This window comes from Heterocephalus glaber, unplaced genomic scaffold (assembly GCF_053883595.1).
Source record: "Heterocephalus glaber isolate CG9 unplaced genomic scaffold, H.glaber_assembly_v1.0 deba00000122, whole genome shotgun sequence".
Taxonomy (NCBI): Eukaryota; Metazoa; Chordata; class Mammalia; order Rodentia; family Bathyergidae; genus Heterocephalus; species Heterocephalus glaber.
The window spans coordinates 11514015-11533871 of record NW_028258138.1 but is presented as its reverse complement, the minus strand read 5'-3'; the positions used below and the strand labels follow the sequence as shown (position 1 = coordinate 11533871).

The window sequence follows — 19857 nt, the reverse complement described above, 5'->3', positions numbered from 1 at the left end:
TTCCCACGTTACTGTCCCTTTAAAATCTGACTACTGAATTAGACATGAAAACAATCGAATGAGCTCTGTAGAAACTGTAGAGGTAGAGTGAGGGTAAAGACGTCCCTTAAACCCCGCAAGAAAAAAAAAATTAAGATGTGTCTTTAACGTAGGAAAATGGGCACGACGCTCTGACCAACAGAAAGCACAAAGCGCTCAGTCATACTATTAAGGCTGGTGACTTGTACCGTGTGCGTGGCCCAAAGTAGCATATTCAAAATTGCCTCTATTTAAAATAGAACAGAAGTGTTTATTTTGAGTCACTTTTCAGAAGGGTCAGGGAGCCCCCAGGCCTGGATTAATGACAGCTGTCTGCGCCCTCTCCCATCGCAAAGCACGGAGGGGGACCCAGGGTGCCATGCTGGTCCACCTGGGAGATAACAATGAAAGGAAGTTCGCCAGGACCGCGGCCTCCCTTTCAGCTCTGATGTTGGAGCCTCAGAGCCGAAGTCTGCACCTCAACAGGTAGCATTTGGCAAATGCCGCCCGCCTACCGACGCTCCAGCCTCTCCCGGACAGGGTGGATGTGGGGGATCCTAGGGACTATGCACATAAAGTACTTAGCGGGGGATCCTAGAGAGGTCCGATGTCGTCAGAGCCGCCGCAATTGTGTTCGCGAGGGGAGCACCGCCGTGAGCACAGCGCTCACAGAACAAAAGCAGCGAGGAGCGGCGAGCGCTGGTCCGGCTCATCCCGCAGTCACGCGCCTCATTTCAGGTGGAGGCGAAAAAGGTGTAAACGGCCCGGGCTCCTACGCTGCCGCCGCCGCCGCTATTACCCTCGCGGCGGCCCCTCCTCCAAGACAGCAGCCGGGTCTGCGCGGGAGCCGGGGCACACGCCCTGCCACCTCCCGGTCCTTCCTTCCACCCACCCACCCGTGTCCATCCATCCAGGGCCCGCGGGTCCCACGGTGTGCCGAGCTCCCAGCCCAAAGCACAGTTCCCGGGCTCTAGAGCTTCTGCCTCCTTCCCCACGCCCCGATTGGGTGCGGCTGGCGGGGCACCCCGCTGCGGAAAGGTCCAGAAAGCCCGAGCCCGGGATCAGCGCGAGCCGCGCAGCCGGAGGCGGCCTGACCGGGGCGGCCCGGGAGCGCGCGTCTCCGAGGCCGCGCGGGGTCCTCCGGCTGGCGCTCAGGTGGCTCCGCCGCCCACTCCGCCCTCCTCCCGTCCCTCCCCTCTGTAGCGAGGGTCGAGTTTGGCTGCTGCGCGCGGGGAAGGAGGGGCTACGAGGGATTTGAAAGTGCCCAGGCTGCCGAGTGGAGCTCGCATCTGTTCCCGCCGCCCGCCGCCGGATTAAATTTCTGCAAATTCAAACTGAATGGGGCTTTCTTCTGCTGCCTTCCAGAGGGCTCCTGCAGCCCGCCGCGCGCTCCTCTCGGGCGGGAGCGGCCGCCCGGCGCACGGCTAGGAGCGACCGACCAGACCGGAGCCCTTGCGGGCCACACCGCGGAGCCAGAGCCAAGGCGGCGGAGGCTCCAGGACCCCGCACGAGGTCGCGCCCCTCCCGGGCCAGCGCGGCTCCCCGCGCACCCGCGCAGGCGACTGTCATTAGCCCCCTGGACGGGACCCGGGACGGGACCTCGGAGTCGCGCTAGCGGTCCAGGCGACCCTGGGAGGCAGAACTTCTTGGGGCGGGTCCCGGGCCGCGGCTATTGTCTGTGCGCCGCGCTCCGTGGCGCGGGGGGCGTGAGCGTCCCGGATCCGGGCGCGGGGCGCGGAGAGACCCCAGGCGGCGGCGCGCGGAGCCGAGGAGCCGAGGAGCCGGAGGAGGAGGAGGAGCAGGAGGTGCTGAGAGCGCGGGAGCCTGCGGACGAGCGCGATGCCGGCGGCGGCGGGGGACGGGCTCCTGGGCGAGCCCGCGGCACCCGGGGGTGTCGGCGGCGCGGAGGAGGCGGCCAGGCCGGCGGCGGCCTGCGAGGGAAGTTTCCTGCCGGCCTGGGTGAGCGGCGTACCCCGCGAGCGGCTCCGCGACTTCCAGCACCACAAGCGCGTGGGCAACTACCTCATCGGCAGTAGGAAGCTGGGCGAGGGCTCGTTCGCCAAGGTGCGCGAGGGGCTGCACGTGCTGACTGGAGAGAAGGTGAGCCGCGGGGGTGCAGGACCCCGCCCGCCGAGAGCCCTGGCACCGGAGCCCCGCAGCGCGTGCCCGGGCGCCCCGCTCTCCTCTGGTTAAAGAGGGGTCGAGCCAGGCTCGCGCGCAGGCCCTGGCAGTGGGTCCTCTGGTGTTTACTGGTGGGTGGGCTAGGGTCAGTTCTCGAGGAGGGTGGCGGTCGGGGGGCGACTGATTTACCCGCGAAGCAGCCTCGCTTAGCCTTTCTGTTTTTAGAAGGGCGCCGCCTGGCGGACACCAGCGCGCGCGGGGGGGGGGGTCGAGGCCTAGAGGTTGGGGTGGGGGCTGCACTTTCTCAGCGAGCGGGAGAGGGGGATCGGCAGAGAGGCGGGAAGCAGAGCTAGAGGACACGGGCTCTTCTGTCGGGGGTCGGGAGAGTCCATTAGGCCGTTCTTGGGGTTGCTTAGACCTTCCCAGGGGTCTGGGGAGAAAGTGGGGGGAAGCCTGAGACCCTAGAGCCATTCTTCTCCACCCGGGGGCTGGAGCAGCACGGGAATTTTTCCTGCAGAGGAAGGTTTCACACATTGCACGACAGGGTCCGGCCCTGGATCTGTACTTCTCTCCGTTAACCCTTCCCCCACCTGTACCCCACTTTCTCCCGCAGTCTCACCCCTAACCATTTTCATCCTCTTTCCTCCTTCTCCCCAACCCCTCCATGTCCCACCAGCCCCTGGGAGGGAGCTGCAGTAGACTTTGCTTCTGGCAGGTGCAGAACTACCTACAGATGCCCCCAAACTTCAGAAGTCAGGAGATGCCTCCTTACGTTGCTAGAAGAGGGGGAAAGCAGAGGGGACCCCCTTACCGCGAAGACCTGGCGGGACACCTCTGTAGCCTAATCAGCAGTTAGGTGGCCGGGTGCAGGTGGATCCCAGTGCAGCCTAGGTCTGTGAGAATCAACACAAGCTGTGTGGCTGACTTTTGAGGCTGGGTCACCCCAGGCTACGAGGCTGTCCCAGACGGAGTTGGCCCACACTAGGAGCTGTTTCAGGCTGCCAAGCTCAGGTCATCTTAGATTCAAGACTCCCGGCAGGTTGGGGGCTGCTCACACAGGAGTGGGGAAGAGGGAACTCGGGGCTTCCTACCTGAGCAACAGCGGCAGACAGGAACCTTCTGCCCTCTGCCCTGGAATCTGCTGCACCTCAAGACTTGTGGTGACAGAGACATGCTTCCCTCTGTTCTCTTGCCTCATCTTACCTTTAATTTCTCTCTAGTTTCTCTGCTTTGTCCTGGAGGCCCCTGCCTTTTGGTGCAAGCTTCTGTCACCCTGACCATTTGCCCTGTGCCTATAGCTGTTCCCGTTAGGGTACTCCTTTCTTTTAGGTAAAGTGCCTTTGGCCTGAATTTCCATGCACCAAGGGAGCAGTCAGTGTGAACTCCCTTGAGTAGCTTCGTAAGAAGTAGCAAACCTCTCTCACCTCATTGTAGTGTAAAGGGAGTAAGCAAACCACACTTTCTTCCTTGCTGGCAGCGGGCTGTCTGCAGTGCACTTCAAAGTCAGTCGGTTAGGGTGCCTAGTGAGCTCACTTATCCTGTCTGGGTGGAAATAGGTGCTAGAAGTTTATTTGCATTTGAAATGTAGAGGATATAGGCTGGTCATGCATATTTCCTCTCTAAAGGCAGCAAAAAGAGGTGAGTATGCTGACCACACAGTGGCAAACAGTAAGAGTCCCTGCATGCCGCTCCCCCACCCCACAGCTTCTCATGGCTTCTCTCTGCTTTCTGGCCTCCGGCAGTGTTTCAGGCTCCGCACCCCTCCCTGCATTTTTGCTCCTTAACATAAAGCTCTTGGCCTGGGTCGAACTGCCTGGGGACGTATTCAGAGCCCTATGCTACCACCCCACCCCAAACGCAGGGAATTATTGCCCAGTGGGTTCCAAAGGAAGAGCCTGGTGACCTCCTATTTATCTTTCTGAAGTGATGAGTCTCATTTCATGTTTGCATTGAGAGAAAGTATTGATGTAAAATGATTTCCTCAGGCCAGTTGATTTGGTCTAGTTAAGGACTGTGGTTCTTAGCGGGGAAGAAGAGGCCAGGGGAGGATGTTTATGTTGGAAAATTTGGTTTTCCTGCTATGTTTTTCTCCAGCGTGAGAATCAGTGGCCCGGGACTTCCAGCACCGGGAGAAACCTAGATATTAGTTCAGTCAATTGTGGGCTTTAAAGAAACAATGGTGTCATTCATGGTGTTTATCTCCCGAATCCAATATCTTTAATGCTTAATAGATGTGGGCTAATAGATGTGGGCTGTAGCAGATTGTAGAGATTAGTGTGTGTGTGTGTGTGTGTGTGTGTGTGAGAGAGAGAGAGAGAGAGAGAGAGAGAGAGAGACTGTGCCTGTGCTCGGGAAGGGTCACTGGGCTAATGAGTCCGCATTCCCACTCTTGTTTTGGGTATGGCCTTAGGGAGCAGATCAAGGGGAGCCCTTGATGTAAAAGGAGCCTGGAAGCCACCTTCTCCCCACTTCTTGCTTTTCTTGGGGTACATGCTTTTTGGATAAAGCACTTCACTTTGCTCCTTTCCTTTCTTTTTGAAAGGACAGACTATAGGAGAAGGCAAGTAAAGTCATGAATATAAGAGTGAGAAATAGGTGTGGCCTCCCCAACCCACCCCACCCTGAAGGATTGCAGGCAGCTTGTCTTGGGAAATCAGTTCATGAAATAGAAAGGGATGATGAGGGGGCCCCAGCTTTTCTGTTTCATGGCTGCGTTCTCAAACAATACTCTTTGTTTTGGGTGACTTGTGTCAAAATCCAGAGTATTGCTGATTGAAGTCTGCTGGCAGTGGTGGTGCACGTTCCTGTGTGTGTGCACGCGTGAGCTGGTGGGCGTGTGTATGTGTGTGTGTGTGTGTTGCGTTGTGAGTTAGTGGACATTTCCAAAATGCTTTGGGCAAAATCCTCTGTGGTTTGCCAGGAATTACAGTCTGAGACCACATGACTTTCAGGTTTTGATTCCATCTTATCAAGAGGCTCCTTTTGCCAAAGGGACACTGTTGTACCTGCCTGTCCTCTGAAGTTGTTTGTTTGGAAGTACTTTGAATCTAGATGGCCCTTTTACTGCTTGAGAGGATGGCTTTGGGGTGAGACCTAATTTTGTCCTCCTTCGCCTTTGAGTTGCAATCTTTGTAAATCTGACTTGAAAAGCACCATTCGTTAGATTATGTGAAATTCTTAATTGATATGTTCTCAGTCAGGGACTTAACCAAGTTGGTGTTTTAAACTGGGGAAAAGATCACAGAACTAGAATCTGCAAAGTATCACTGTGGCTTTGAGACAGAGAGCAAAGTTACTAGCAGGGATGTGGGCAGAGATTCGCAGAGGCCCTGAGAGGCTGTGTACGTTGCCCCAGTGTGTTCCTGATACCTGTGACATGCACAGTACTTGGTACACAGAACGTAATCTTCACATTTTAAAAAGTCGATAAAATGTAGTTGGAAAAGCTTGGTTGAGAAAAGTGTAAGTATATCTCAGGTGTAGAGCTGGTTTGGTAGAAAGGCAAGAAACAAAACAAAACAAAAAAACCCCAAACCAAACCCCGGAACAAATAAGCAAATAAAAAACCCAAACTGCATTATAAGAACAAATGGTCCCTGCCATCATTACCTTCCTCTGTGATTAAGAGACAAAGTTGGCTACATAAAATGATTAATTAAGATATTTAAATATCTTGTTCTCACTCAGTTTTTTTTTTTAAAGCATGTTTATCACTTTCATTAGAGCTATTTTTGGGCTAAAAATAAGGGTTGCCTGCTTAGTGAGTTGCCAGTAGAATACGACAGAGCCAGATACCTGGAATGAAGGAGTTACCAAAAATACCATTTACTATGTTTTGCAGAGCAGGAAATATGACTAATTTTAGAGGTGGCCTTTTGGCAGATCCATTTTTAGCAAGTGTTTCAGAGACAAACAGGTGCTAAATCCTGTATTTCTAAGTGCTAGAAACTTAAGGGGTAATAGCTCTGAGGAACAAGACATGCTTAGAGAACTGGAAATTCCTATTACTCCTCAGCAGGGACTTCATGCAAAAAGGAGGCGTTTGCAAAAGCACTTGCTCGGTGTGTCCCAAGTGGCAAGGCAGTGCCTATAATTTGCCAGATTGCATGCTGCAGTTTCGGGCACATTCTTTTGAACTTCCTGCCTGGCCTCATCTTTTTGAAGTACTTGGGAATGATGGAAATTGGCACATAGGGCTCGGTTCCTACTGTTCACTGATAGAGGTCCCGTAAACTTCAAAGGGTGCTTTGAGTCAGTACAGCCGTGCAGAATGATGGTGCCCACGAAGAGGAGTACAACCACACATTTTCTCTGCAGGTGTTGAGTCACAGCTGTAGGCTCGGTGCTGTACACACCAATCTGACTGGAGTCTGCGAGGCTGCAGAGTTCTGCAGCTGCTGGCCGTTCCTGGGTGGTGCAGCTGTCATCTCTCCCAGGGCTGATCCTCCCAGAGGTGATGGGGAGTAGTGGCCACATCCACTCAAGAGATGGGCAGGCTGAGTATTCGTGGGCAGGTAGTTGGGCAGGAAGTATCATTTGCCTTGGGATGTACACCTCCTCTCGATTATTCCTGGTAACTGAGAGACTTGCTCTTTTGGCTAATTGCAACCCAATTGATGAGGCTTATTTTAGCTAACTAGTGGAGCCACTTCCTCTCCTCAGCCTGGGCTCCACTGTCTTCAAGTGCAGATCTAAATTGAATATTTCATGCTCTGCAGGGGGTTGCCGCTGGTTGGTAAGATGACCAGAGGGAAAGGAGCTGCAGCTCAGGGCCTGAATATGACCCGACCCGTGTAGGCTGATACCTTGTCAAACTTGACAGAGCTATTGTCTCTCTTTTATCATGAATCCCAGCCTAGTGGTATTGTGTTTATGGTTTAGTCAGGATCTTCCATGCATTTTCTCATGAGATGCTGGCAACAGCCTTGCACAAGTGGGAACCAAGTTGCTGTACTCTTATCTGTGCCAAGTAGAAGGGTGATCTGGAGTAGATCTTCTCTCGGACTTTCTCTGTTAGTTTGCAGGAGGGCTGTAACAAATCACCACAGACAGGGCGGCTTAAGCCATAGGAATGTATTCTCTCAGTTCTGAAGGCCAGAAGTCCAAAGTGAAGCTCAAGGGACCAACCCTTCCTGTGTTGCCAGGAATCCTCGGCATCCCTAACTTGTCGCTGCAGTGCCCTGGTCGGTCTCTGCATCTGCCTTCACGCGGTCTTCCTCCTCCAGTGTCCCTCTGTCTCCACATTTCCTGGTATATCTCCTAAGGGCTTTGGATGCGGGGTCCACCCTAATCCAGTATTGCCTCATCTTAACTTGATCACATCTAAAAGGAACCTTATTTGCAAATAAGGTCACATTCACAGCTAGTTGGGGTTAGGACTTGAAGATTTCTTTTGGGAGGACACAGTTCAACTTTTTAGACTGTTGTATTGTGTTGCGGGTGGTTTCCTGGCCAGCTGATCTGGGGAAGGGGATGGACATGCCTTCAGGAAGCATGGAAAAGTCGAGGGGAAAGAAGGGAGCGGGGAAGGATAGGAAAACAGAGGGGAGGGCGGGAACAAAGTAGCACTGTACGAAGAGAGGCCAGGCTCCTGTGTACTGTCACCCAAAGCTCTGCCTAAGCTTGTGGAGCTTAGAGCTGCGCTGGCCCTTGTTCAAGTTGGGGCGAGAGGACTGGGCTTTCTACCTCGGCCCAGACCACGTCTTGGACAGGAGCCATCCTGGAAGCCAGTGTGGTCTTATGGGGGCAGTTGCTGGGAGGAGGTCACAGCTGAGAGCCAGTAGTCAGGGGAGAAAGCCCTTTAGCAATGAGGAGGAATCTGCCAGCATCTGTTGTCCTCCGAGAGGGACAGGGCCACAGCTCGGGGGTCTGTGTCTGTATCTAGGCCAGCTCCTGAAGCCAAGCAGGCAGCTGCCTCACTCTCAGCCTGCAGTGAGGTGGCGTGTTGGCAGCTTCTACGTTGCGCACACCCTTCGCATCTGGGAGAACATTTTGGCCTTATCCTGGCACATTTCCCTTTAGTGGCACTGCTCAGGGCGCCGCTGTTTCCTGGTGTTTATAGGATGGAACCTCATGCTGTGTGCTCATTTGAAACCAGCACATCTGATTTGGAAGCCGTGGTGCTGCCCTGGAAAGAGACAGCTCCTCCCTCCATCACTCTTGAACTGGGGGCCGAGTCATTGAGAGAGTTGTGGGCAGGTGGATTTTTGACAGCTAGAGTAGCGATTCAGACTTTCTGATGGACAGGGAGATGACTCAGGGCAGAGCCATCTTTAGCAGGCCCATGTCACCTGCAATGCAGCTAGGGCCTACTCTGCCCTAGCTATGCCATTTCTAATTGCTGGTTCTTTTTGGTTTGTAGCCACTTTTGTGTCTTTTGGGTATATTTGGTGATGTGTTGGGGTAGGTCATGTAGGCACATGGTCTGAAGTTTCAAGGCTTTGAAGGGTTCAAAGTGAGCAGTAGCTGCCTCTAGTAGGCGCACCTCAGCTCCTGGGGCCCGTCCCCAGATGGGACTTCTGTTTCTAGTTTCTTGTGGGTTCTTCTGGAGATATCCCATCTACCTACAAGCCCACATATATATTTGTCAATGTGTGGGTATGGATGCATTATTTTTAAACTGTATGTACTGTTCAGTATCTAGCTTCTTTTCACTTAGCAATACGTCTTGAACCTCCTTCCCCATAACTACTACAGAACTGCCTCATTTTTTCTAATTCCTGCACAGCATTTACTGTATGGAGGTGCTGTGTTGACCTAACCATTCCTTCTGAATGGATATTTAGATGGTATGTGTATCAATGTTTAAAAATTTAAAATTCGTAACAGTAAAAGATCCAATGTCACGAATTCCCTCACTTCAAACACACTTATCCCATTGTTCATGCCACTTCTGCAGCAGTTCTGGAAGTCTTCTTTCATGAGTGTCTGTAAGAGATATGATAAAAAATACAATGAATGCTGTTGTTGAGTGCCATCCAATGGAAATGCAGACTTATAACAACACTCCTCTGCATCCTCATCCACCTTATTTGCTGCTGGTAAGAACATACCATAGGCTGAGTCTTAAATAGTGGCGGCTTCTGGCTCTCAGCTTTGGAGGCTGGAAGTTCAAGGTTAAGACTGGCCGGGTTGGTTCCTTCTGAGGGCTGCATTAGAGGCTGTTCCAGGTCTCTCTCCTTGGCTTATGCATAGACATCTTCTCCCTGCATCCCTTCATGTGTCTTTCCTGTGTGTGTGTGTCTGTCTCTGTATCCCTTTTTGATTTCCCCTTTTTAAATATAGACCTCTTTTAACTTGAATACTTCCACCAAATAAGGTCAGTGTACAAATAAAGACACATTCTGAGGTACAGAGGGCTAGGACTCCAATTAATGAATTTGAGGGGGTGGGGAGGCACCATTCAATTCTTATCATTACCTGCCTTTTGGTAGACTGCTAAGTGCCATGAGGGACAGACCACTGCCTTGCCCTATGCAGTACCAGGTGCCTAGAGTAGCACCTAGCAAGGAGAAGGTGTCCAGGGAATACTTTTGGGCTGGGTCAAAGAAAGGTTTGAGCTTCCTGGGACATGAGGATGGCCCCTGGGTGGCAATGCACAAGTTGGCAGTCTGTATAGATCCATAGGCTCTTTCTGTAGCTCTCATTTCTGGCTGCATCTGAGGATACCTGAGGTTGAATGGGTTGGCTGATGCTGTGTAGAAGAACCCTGGCCCAGAAATAGCTGTTCTTTCTGCAGGAATTTGTTAAGGTAGGCCCCTAGGTACCGGAGTGACAGGAGACCAACAAGGACATCAGAGACAAGTGGAATGGAGAAGAGCAGACAAATATGTTGCAGTGTCATAGGGCTGTCAGTGGACCTCAGCTTTCTCCTGAGAAAATGTACCGACACTGCAACAGATGGAGCAGTTGCTATTTGCAAACATACATTTCTTTGGATGTTTCCCATGGAGATGTATGTAGGCTTGGAGTCTGTCTCTTTGTATTTCTTTTATAAGCTCATTAGTCTCCTAAGCCAAATTCCTACAACATTTTAGAATGTTGCTTGCTTCTTTTTCCCATTTCGTGAGCCATTTGATTTATTTTGACCTCCGTCCCTGTGTTATTTCTCTAGTTTTAATGCCCCACTTAAGTTCCGGTCTTCTTACATCCTTCCTCATGGTTTTTGGTGAGTTGGCAGGTCATCTCTCTGCCTCTCTTTGGACACTCCTGTTCATTGTGGCAGCTTTCTTGGTCACCTGCTATTTGCCAGAGCTCGTAGACAGCAGCTTGAGAGTGGGCAGAGAGAATCGGTGGCCACGGAGCACAGAGAACCACCAGTCTTGCTGTCTCTGTTAAGGATGACATGATGATGTTCAGATTCCTAGTGATTCCTTTGTCTACCTGGAGGCAGGACAGAGATTCTGTGATCTCCCAAATCACTAAAACCCAACAGGCAAGAAATGAGTGCATGTTCTTTGCTTGAACCATGAGGAGATAATACAGTGCTGATAACGGTAATAATGATTAACCTTTATGGATCTCCTTCCATCTGCTGGGGTGTGGCCTAGATGTTCTGCTGCATAAGACAATTTGTGCCTCCCAGCAGCCTTTTGTGGCAAGATCTCTTCTTATTAGGTTGACCAGTGTCCTGATTTGTGCAGGACGCTCAAGTTGAGCACAGAAAATCCCTCCGATGATGGCAAAGCCAAATTCACCCAAGTACAAATTTCACAGAGTGTTTGGAGTCCTCGCTGAGATGCCAAATAAAAGTATTAGTAAGCAGTTGATCAGGTCATTATTAGGTGGTGGAGGCATGCCCCAAGTTGTAGGCATCACTGGTGGGCTCATGTGGGCCATAACCTCTCCCTGGGTGGTCCAGGAGAGCAAGGGTTGCGTCTCCGTGTCTACAGTGCTGCACTGCCATCTAGTATGGAGTCGCTGTATGCACTCAAATGTATATGCATGCAAAGGTATATGTGTATATATACACAAATGCATGTGTGTATGTGAATATATAATATGAAATATAACTTAGTATCATGCAAAGTATAATATGGACACATAACATTGACAGCACACTTTCTCAGTGAAGGAAGCAGTGGGCACTGGTAACTACTTGGAGTAGCTCAAGTTGCAATTCGGTCTAACTTTAGGGCTTTTTTTTGCTATAGAGGAAGAAAAATCTATAGAAGAGAGGTTTTTGAATCAAATGGTAAAGCTGCCAGTGCATGTCTTATGCAGTGAACAGTCTCTTAATGTCTCCTTGTTAAACTGTCTACTTCCACAAATGAACACAGAATATTTGTTAAAAACAAGACAAAATGCCCCGTGCTTTGGCCCAGTTTATTATGTGGACCATCTCGAGCTGGATCAGCTTCCTGTGCCTTTGGGCTGAGAAAGGACATCAGAGACAAATGGAATGAAGAGCGGGGATGAAAATGAAACTTTGGGGAAAGTTTGTGGCTTGTGGGATCAGAATTCTTTAGCATTTTATCTGAGCCCTACTTCAGTGAAACCAAATGGATAAAGATAAGTGTTTTCACTTATGTAATCTGGTTTTCAGTTGGAATTACTGCTGCTCTCATGTAGAAGTCTAGCTTCCCAAGTACATTCTTTATTCCAGGTTAAAAATTTAATTAGAGAGAGTAGACTATGACTCAGTTCTCAGTTGAACATTTACATTTAATAAAGCTAATAAAGAAAGCTTGCTTTGAAAACACTTCCCCAGGTTTTTTGTAAAGTGTCATTCCCATAGGATGACATTTTATTCTATTAAAAACTAACATTTGTGAGCAGTAGTTGTAATTTCAAGGCCAATTTGATGTAATAAAACTTCAGTTTCTCTCTGGAGGGAAAGTGCGATGTGGTTATTGTGCTCCCACCTTATTCATTACTCTGAGATGCTTTTTCCTAGATCAGGAAGAAGGTTCTCTTTTTGTCGTGGAAGACCATTAAGACAACTGATGTACCTGAGAGTGCAGGGAATAGCAAATACTTACTTTCCAATAATCGGATGAAGGATAATGTCTTCCAGATTTCACAGGGCTTATTACTCAACAGCATACTTTCTTAGAAGATATGTGAATTGTCAAATATTAGTCAGTGTTTTTCCTATGATCAGCAATATATTTACACACATTTTTGAGTCATTCATATGTGTGTGTATATATATGTATGTATTACATATAGATTGTGTGTTTGTGTGCTGGGGATTTAACCCAGGGCCTCACACATGCTAAGGAGACATTCTACCCATGAGTCACACCCTTGCATAAGTATTTTTAAAGTAATATTTTATTTTATTTTATTTTATTTTTGGTATCAGGGATCGAACTCGGGACCTTGCACTTGCGCGGCAGGTGCCGGAACCACTGAACTAAATCCCTGGCCCTTAAAGTAATATTTTAAAGTATTTTTGACCAAGTATTAAGTATTTTTAGAATATTTGAGGTTCTTAACACATTCAAATAAATCCAGTCTAGTATTTAGTAATTACCATATTTTTTTCTTATTGCCACTTAAACTCTTCATTGCTAACCCTGCCACCTGCTATGTACTTTACTAATCACAGTTCATTATCTACTCCCCCTCTGTTTTAGATTACTTAAAAAAAAAGCCTCTTTTTTTTCCTGGTTAATTAAACATGATCTCACACCCTCCATTCCTTGTAGAAAATAATCAGAAACTTGAAGAAGAAAATAAAAATCATCTGTAATCACATAATTCAGTGACGATCACTGAACATTTAGGTGAGCCAGTTACATGTGGTACAGATATAGTCAAGGTTGGTTTTTCTTTTTCCCCTTTGAATATATATATTTCAGAATTGGAATGCATTGTTCATATTGCATTGTAACTACTCTCATTTTATGGAAAAGATATAGATTTTGATAAATATCCTTTCAAAATTTGATTTTTGGTGTTATACAAGGGTCTATTATTTGGAGGTACTTCAATTTTTTTTTTCTTTTGGGGCACCGGGGATCGAACTCAGGTCCTTGCGCTTGCTTAGCAGACGGTGAAACCACTGAGCTAAATCCCAGCCCAGGTACTTCAGTTTTTGAAACCCGTTCTCAATTGCTGGACATGGAAATTGCTGTGAAAATTTCCTTACATAATGTTGCTGCCCTATCTTCATATGTGTCTCTCTGTAAATACTTAGGAGGTTTTTGACATTGCCAAATTGCACCCTAAAAGTATTATGCTATGTGATCCAGTGCTGTATGAAACTGACTTTTAAAATATACATTTTGATAATTAGTAGAGTTAATCATAATTTATATACTTGATTGAATTTTGTTTCTTTTATGAACTATTGTTAGTGATTTTTTTCCCCCATTTATCTTACTGGATCGTGTGAACTCTACATATAAAAGATATTAACTTTTTAATCTTTGTTACTTTGTAAATATTCTTTCATTGGTCATTTGCTTTTTCATTCATTATGACTGGGGGGGGTGGAAAGAGGGAGAGGCACACTGAAATTTAATTTATTTGTTTGTTTATTTGCAGTGTTGAGGATTGAACTCAGGTCTTAGCATATGTTCCCAGCCTTCTCTAAAAAAAAAAAAAATTGTGGTTTTGAGACCATCTTGCTAAATCCTTAAATTGCCCAGGCTGTGCTTGAATTTTCAATATTTCCTCAGCTTCCCAGAGTGCTGGTATTACAGGTGTGCACCACCATGCCCCGGTTGAAATTGTATGTTTTGTCTAATCAGACCAATTAATCTTGTTTTCTCTTTAATTTTAGGTGTATGGAAATTGGAGGATTTGTTGTTGGCTTTGCTTTATATGACTTTATGTTATTAGTGAATGGGGACAGTGTTTCCTTGTTTTCTGCAGATAAGTCTTTATGTTAAGTAGGAACTTTGGCCTGTATTTTCCAACCTGTTACATAATGGCTTAAGTTACTGGTGTCATGTAGAATAGGTATTCAAGCCTTCTCAACTTAAGTTTCTGTATATGTGTAAAAAAATATATATATATATATATATATATAGAGAGAGAGAGAGAGAGAGAGAGAGAGAGAGAGAGAGAGAAACACGTGGCCTGAAAGTGTACTCATTAGTATGTTAGTGAATACTAACAGCTGGTTTTTCACCGAGACTGTTACAGTTATATTGGAAACCTAAGGACTTGTGCAAATTAGGCTCTTTCAGATGCCCTCTTTGTTGATCATGGGTGATGGAGTTTGCCTTTAAGGCTAGAGGGGAGGGGAGGTGCCTCTGCAGTAATCTCACCTCCCAGAACCGGAATGTCTCCCAGGATACCAGGGGCACAAAGGTCTTGCATTCCTCAGATTCCGATGGCCTCCTATCTGCCTCTCCTGGGCTTCCTCAGCAGCTCCTGGTGAATATTCCTCAATCCCTGCTTCTCTGCCTCCTGCTTTTTCCTTGTTGCCCTTGCTCGACATTACTGGGTCCTTACATTTTCAGGGCTGATGCCATAGTGCTAGGGAGGTCTGATAATGGAACCCTTACTTGCCTCACCTCCAGGTCACTTTCTTGGCATTGCGTCCCCTTTAACAGTAGAGTTGTCTTAGTTACTTTCTCCTCGCTGAGACACAGTACCTGACACCCACAACTCGAAGGATGAGAGGCTGATTTTGGCTCCCATTTTGTAGAGGTCCCAGTCCATAGTCAGCTGGCTCCAAGGCAGGGCAGCACAGCAGAGGAGCATCACAGAAGAGGGTTGGTGAAGGCAAAAACAGATAGGAAAGAGAGAGATCAAGGAAGGAGGGAGAGGGCTAGACCCTTCCAGGCCACACCCCCAGTGACCCACCTCCTCCAACCAGGCTTCACTTCCCAGCATTACATTTAGCTATAAACTTATTGATGGACAAACCCACTAATGAGTATCACGCTCCCATGATTCAGTTGCTTCCCCAAAGCCCCTCCTATGAGCACTTGAGGCTTTGGTGGGGCTTCTAGATATAAACCACAAGGAGAGTCATTTTCACAAAAGAAAGAACAAATTTATAGGTGATTCTCTCCACAAGTTACCAAATAGGTATGGCTTAGAAAGGTTTATTGCACAACTTAATTCCCAGTGTTTGGACTTAGTAGCAACCTTTCTGCAATAGATAGCAAACATTTCACAGTTTTTAGGGGTTATGATTTCTCTGGCATTTATAGTTTTGGGGGATACTTAGCTCCATTTTAAAAACTGACCCCTTAGTGGAAATCTGTGTCATTTTCAGTGTGATCTAAGATCTCTTTAAATTCTGCCACTGAGTTGAGAGAACTTTGTCTTGCATTGTTGTTGCCAAAATTTGTGTTTTCAGTTTCTATAATGTCCCCTCAAGCTGGCCTCTCTCAGACTGCTTTATTCCTGTACCTTTTCAGCTGCATCTGGCAGCCAGTTGTCCTGTGATGTGAGAATAGGATATTGATTGTTTCCTGTTGCCTGTGGGACAGGAATGCTTCTTGAATTAGAGCTAATTTTGGAGTTTAAAGTATTAAATGTCAAATTTGAAAGAACCCATGTCTAAGACTTCTTTGTTGTAGAAGGGAAGGTCATCCCAGGCCTAGGGGAAGGGGAAGGAAGAAAGAAAAGGGAAAAGAGAAATCACTGATGGCGTCTCCTTTTTCCAAATTATTTCCTGTGTGCTCATGGAAAACTTTTTCCATTTTCATAAGACTTATTTTGAGATTTATTTTTTAACCTAGCCTGGTGTGGTGGCATATACCTATAACCCAGCACTCGGAATGCTGCAGCAAGAGGATCGCTGTGAGTTTGAGGCCGGCCTGGGCTTCATAATGAGTTCAAGGTCAGCCTGGGATACATAGCGAGACCCTGTCACAAAAAGAAAAAAAAGATTTATTTTTTAATCTAAAGCCATCCACTAAGTGGGCTGTGGGTTCAGACTACACATTGCTGGGGAAATTTCACAGTTGTAAGTGGTTAGAAACAAAACAACAACCATAACAACAAAAACGTTATGTTACTTGGCTGTAGAGGTAATTTTAAAAATTCATTTATTGATTGGCTTGTTCATACAGATCTGCCGATAACCTGTGTGGGCTTTTGTACAAATTTTTACAAATTAGGAAAATTATGCCTAGACAGACCAATTAGAAAAAGATATCACTCTGGGCAGGCTAAATAGAATTAAGTTAGTCTTTCTGAATAGGCCAGTTGAACAAAGCATATCCTCAAGTGGACCAATTGGAAAAGGCGCCTCCTCTGGGTAGACCAGATGGAGAAATGCGTCTCCTCTGGGTGGATATAGCTACATGGTTTAGCAAGCAGCCACGTTTTCAGGAGGAAAAATATACCCTTTCCTTCAGGGTGCAGAGACTGACAAGCCAATCGGGGCTTGAATTTCAGTGCCCAGTGCAAAGACATGAAGCAGGAGCAGAATTCAGATCTGCCCTCTGTTGAGCCTGCCTTCCAGAGTTGGAACTGAGCTGTGAATCACAGACACAGAATGCATGCTGTTACAATGAAAAAGGAAGTATTTCCTACCAGAGTGATAGATTAAGCCTCCCGGGAGGTTAGGGAATCTCAAGGAAAAATCTGCTGAATTGGTCCTGGTCCCTCTTTGTCAAAATCTACTGTGTTGCTGCTCTGTAAGAGAAAGCGAAGCAAGATGAAGAATGTGGGCAGGAAATGAATTCAGTGTGTTCCTGACATTCACTTCCAGGGAGACACAAGACATATTCCAGCATAAGTGACCATTATGGTCTTGGGAAATGCCCCGAACCGGACCCTCAAGACCTATAACCTCCTGTCTCCTGAGTCATCACTCAATCCAATGCAGGACCCAGAGTTCAGACTTCCTGTGTGTTAAGAGCTGAAACAGCTGTTCAACCTGAGTTGGAGCAACCCCAGTTTTTTGAGTTCGAAGAGAAAAAACCTCCCCAAAGTGCTGATTGCTCATCAGCCCCCTTTGCATGGTTTCTTCCTTGGATGAGTAAATAATGTGACAGTTTAATAAGGGGCCTGTGACGATGACATCCAAGTGGAGAGAATGGAAAGCCAGAGCCTTTCAATAGGTATTTTTTTTCTGGGAAAGGATTGTGGTGGTTTTGGGTTTCTCTGTGTGTAATCTGAGAAGCTCATCCATCTCTATGTGACAGAGGAAAATTTCACTATTAGGAAAGGAACTTCTGATTTATCACAAACAGCTGGGTGGGCTGCAGCTCATTGGTGCACAGGCATAAGTATCCTTTTAAATATAGTTGCTCAGCATGGCTTTGGGCTCCGAGAAGACTCCTAAACTGGTGCTTTGTGTGTTGCAGTGGGTGGGGAGGTGTTGTCACTTGGTGTAAGGACATGCAGACTCAGGAGAAGCAGGGCTCCATGAGCCCTTACAAGTCTTGCACCTGTGACGGTGTTTGCCGTGGACTGAGTTGTGTTACCCTAAAATTCATAGATGGAAACCCTAACTTCTAGTACCTCTGAATGTGACTGTGCATAGAGATAAGATCTTCAGAGAGAGAAGATTAAGGTGAAATGAGATCATATATATGGGCTCTAATTCAGTATAGCCGGGGTTTGTATAGAAGAGGAAATTTGGGCACAGACTCTTACACACACAGGAGAAGGGCCATGGGAAGACACATGGAGAAGGTGGCCATTTAGCAGCCAAGAAGCAAGGCCCTGGGAGATGCCAGCCTCTCCAATGCCTTGATTGTGGACTTCTGGACCCCAGGATGGACAAAAAAAGGCACTAGACACCCAGCCTATGGTGTGTGACAGGCAGGCCTAGCAAAGTAATTCTGTGCTCGTACATCCAAATCCACTGGGTGTCCTGAACAGTGAGGTCAACTTCAGGAAATCATGCTGAGAAACTTCCTCTCTTATGGAAGCCCTTCCTAACAAGCTCCTTCTTTTTCTTCAGTAACTTTTTCCTGTGGGAAGGAACTTGGGACCTCTCTCTCACACCTCCTGCCTCCCAAAACTCTGCTCTGTTCCCAGCCACATTATGTCCAGATACAACACCTGCAAATGGATGACTTTTAGATACAGGTGTTGGGGTAAGGAAGCATCTTGCTGACTGGACTCCTGGTGGTTTTTATTGTGCAGTTCTCTGTGCTGTCGGATGGGACAGAGGGAAAGGGAAAATATTTAGTGCTAACAGTGGTTGGCTGATTTCTTTGGCACATTTCTGTAATCATCAAAAGAATGTTGTGTTTTAAGTTCCTACTGGAGTTTCTGAAGGGACACATTTAGATATATCAAACGATTAGGATGGTCTGTAAAAGGCATTTATGTTGTTTATAATTGCATGTGACTTGTGAAGAATTTATGTATGATTTGTGGGGAATAAAAGGCTATTCTGTATGGCTGCAAAAGTGTTCACACCAAAACTGTGCTAGCTAATAGCACGTTGTCATGCGCATTCATTTCCTGAGCTGCTGTAATGAATCTTCACTGGCTGTGTGGCTTAAACAACAGAAATTTATTTTCTCACAGCCTGTAGTCTAGAAGTCCAGGATCAGGGCATTGCAATGGTTGGGTCCTTCTTTTTTTTGGTACCGGGGATCGAACTCGGGTCCTTGTGTTGCACAGCAGGCGGTGAAACCACTGAGCTAAATCCCCGGCTGGGTCCTTCTGAATATTGAGAGGTAATGGTCTTTCTAAGGCTTCTCTCCCAGCTTTTCTTAGCCTCGTGTGTTCCTTGGCTTGAGAATGGCATTCTCCCTGAATCTACCCATTTCTTTCCTTCTATGTATGGCTACCTCTTGTCCAAATCTCCCCATTTATAGCAGTTCCATTGGATTAGAGTCTATTCTAATGACCTCATTTTAACTGGTCATCTGCAAAGACCCTAATTCCAAGTAAGGTTATGTTTACAGATACTGGGTTAGGACTCCAATAGTTGGGCGGGGGACACACAATCCAACTCATAGTATCATGTTATGTTTTTTCTGATCTTATTATTCCCCCTCAAGGACTTTGATTGCTCAAAACAAAGAGCAAAAGACAGACGAGGGCAACGAGGCCATGAAGGTGATAGAGTGGTCAGGGCTTGTTGTGGTTTGGATCTTGTATGTCCTCCAAGAGCTCATGTGTTTAAGGCTTGGTCCCCAGTACAGCAGTGCTCCGAGGTGGGGCCTTGGGGAGGTGATGGCATAATGAGAGATCTGACTTCGTGCATGGATTCATGACTCAGTGGCCTATTGGAGGTGGTGAGGGCTTCAGGACATAGGGCCCGGTTGGCAGAAGTGGGTCACTGGGGATGTGCCCTCAAAAGGTGAATTTTCTCCCAGTATCTCCTGCAACCCCCCACCCCCCACCCCCTTTATGGCTGCCATCGGATGAGCAGCCTTGCTCCACTGTGCATTTGGTATCATGCATTCTGCCTTACCCCGTGCCTCAAAGCCAGCTGGCCATGGACTGAATGAAGCCTTTGAAACCATGAGCCAAAATACATCCTCCTTCCTTATAAGTTGATTATCTCAGGTATTTTGTCACAGTGACAGAGAGCTGACTAACATAGCCAAAAGTTAAATAGTTTTCCCTTGGTATCTGCAGAGAATTAGTCCCATGCATCCCTCTCAGATACCTAAATCTGCAGGGGCTCAAGTGCTTTATATACAGTAAAATTGTGTAGTTTTTGCATATAACCAATGCCTATCTATCCTTTTGTATACTGTAAGCCCTCTGGATTGCTAATAATACCTAATATAATGTAAATGCTATGCAAATAGTTTTTATAATATTGTTTAAGGAATAACAATGAATAATGGGATTTAAAAAAAATCCCTAAGTATTTTTGATCCACAGCTG

At 47.2% G+C, this 19857-nt stretch overlaps 1 protein-coding gene across 2 annotated transcripts in view; it reads left to right on the top strand.

The window, feature by feature from the left end:
- The first annotated feature begins 611 nt into the window (after positions 1 to 611).
- Positions 612 to 19857, top strand: part of Hunk (hormonally up-regulated Neu-associated kinase) — a 112407-nt gene continuing 93161 nt past the window's right edge. Inside the window, exon 1 of one of the 2 annotated variants that reach the window (XM_004842280.3) lies at positions 612 to 2118. In XM_004842280.3, the coding sequence (XP_004842337.2) occupies positions 1858 to 2118 (261 nt within the window). In that variant the 5' untranslated portion in view covers positions 612 to 1857. Of the gene's footprint in view, positions 2119 to 14289; positions 14470 to 19857 lie in introns of those variants that run through there. The other variant, XM_087213164.1, reaches the window with a different exon arrangement.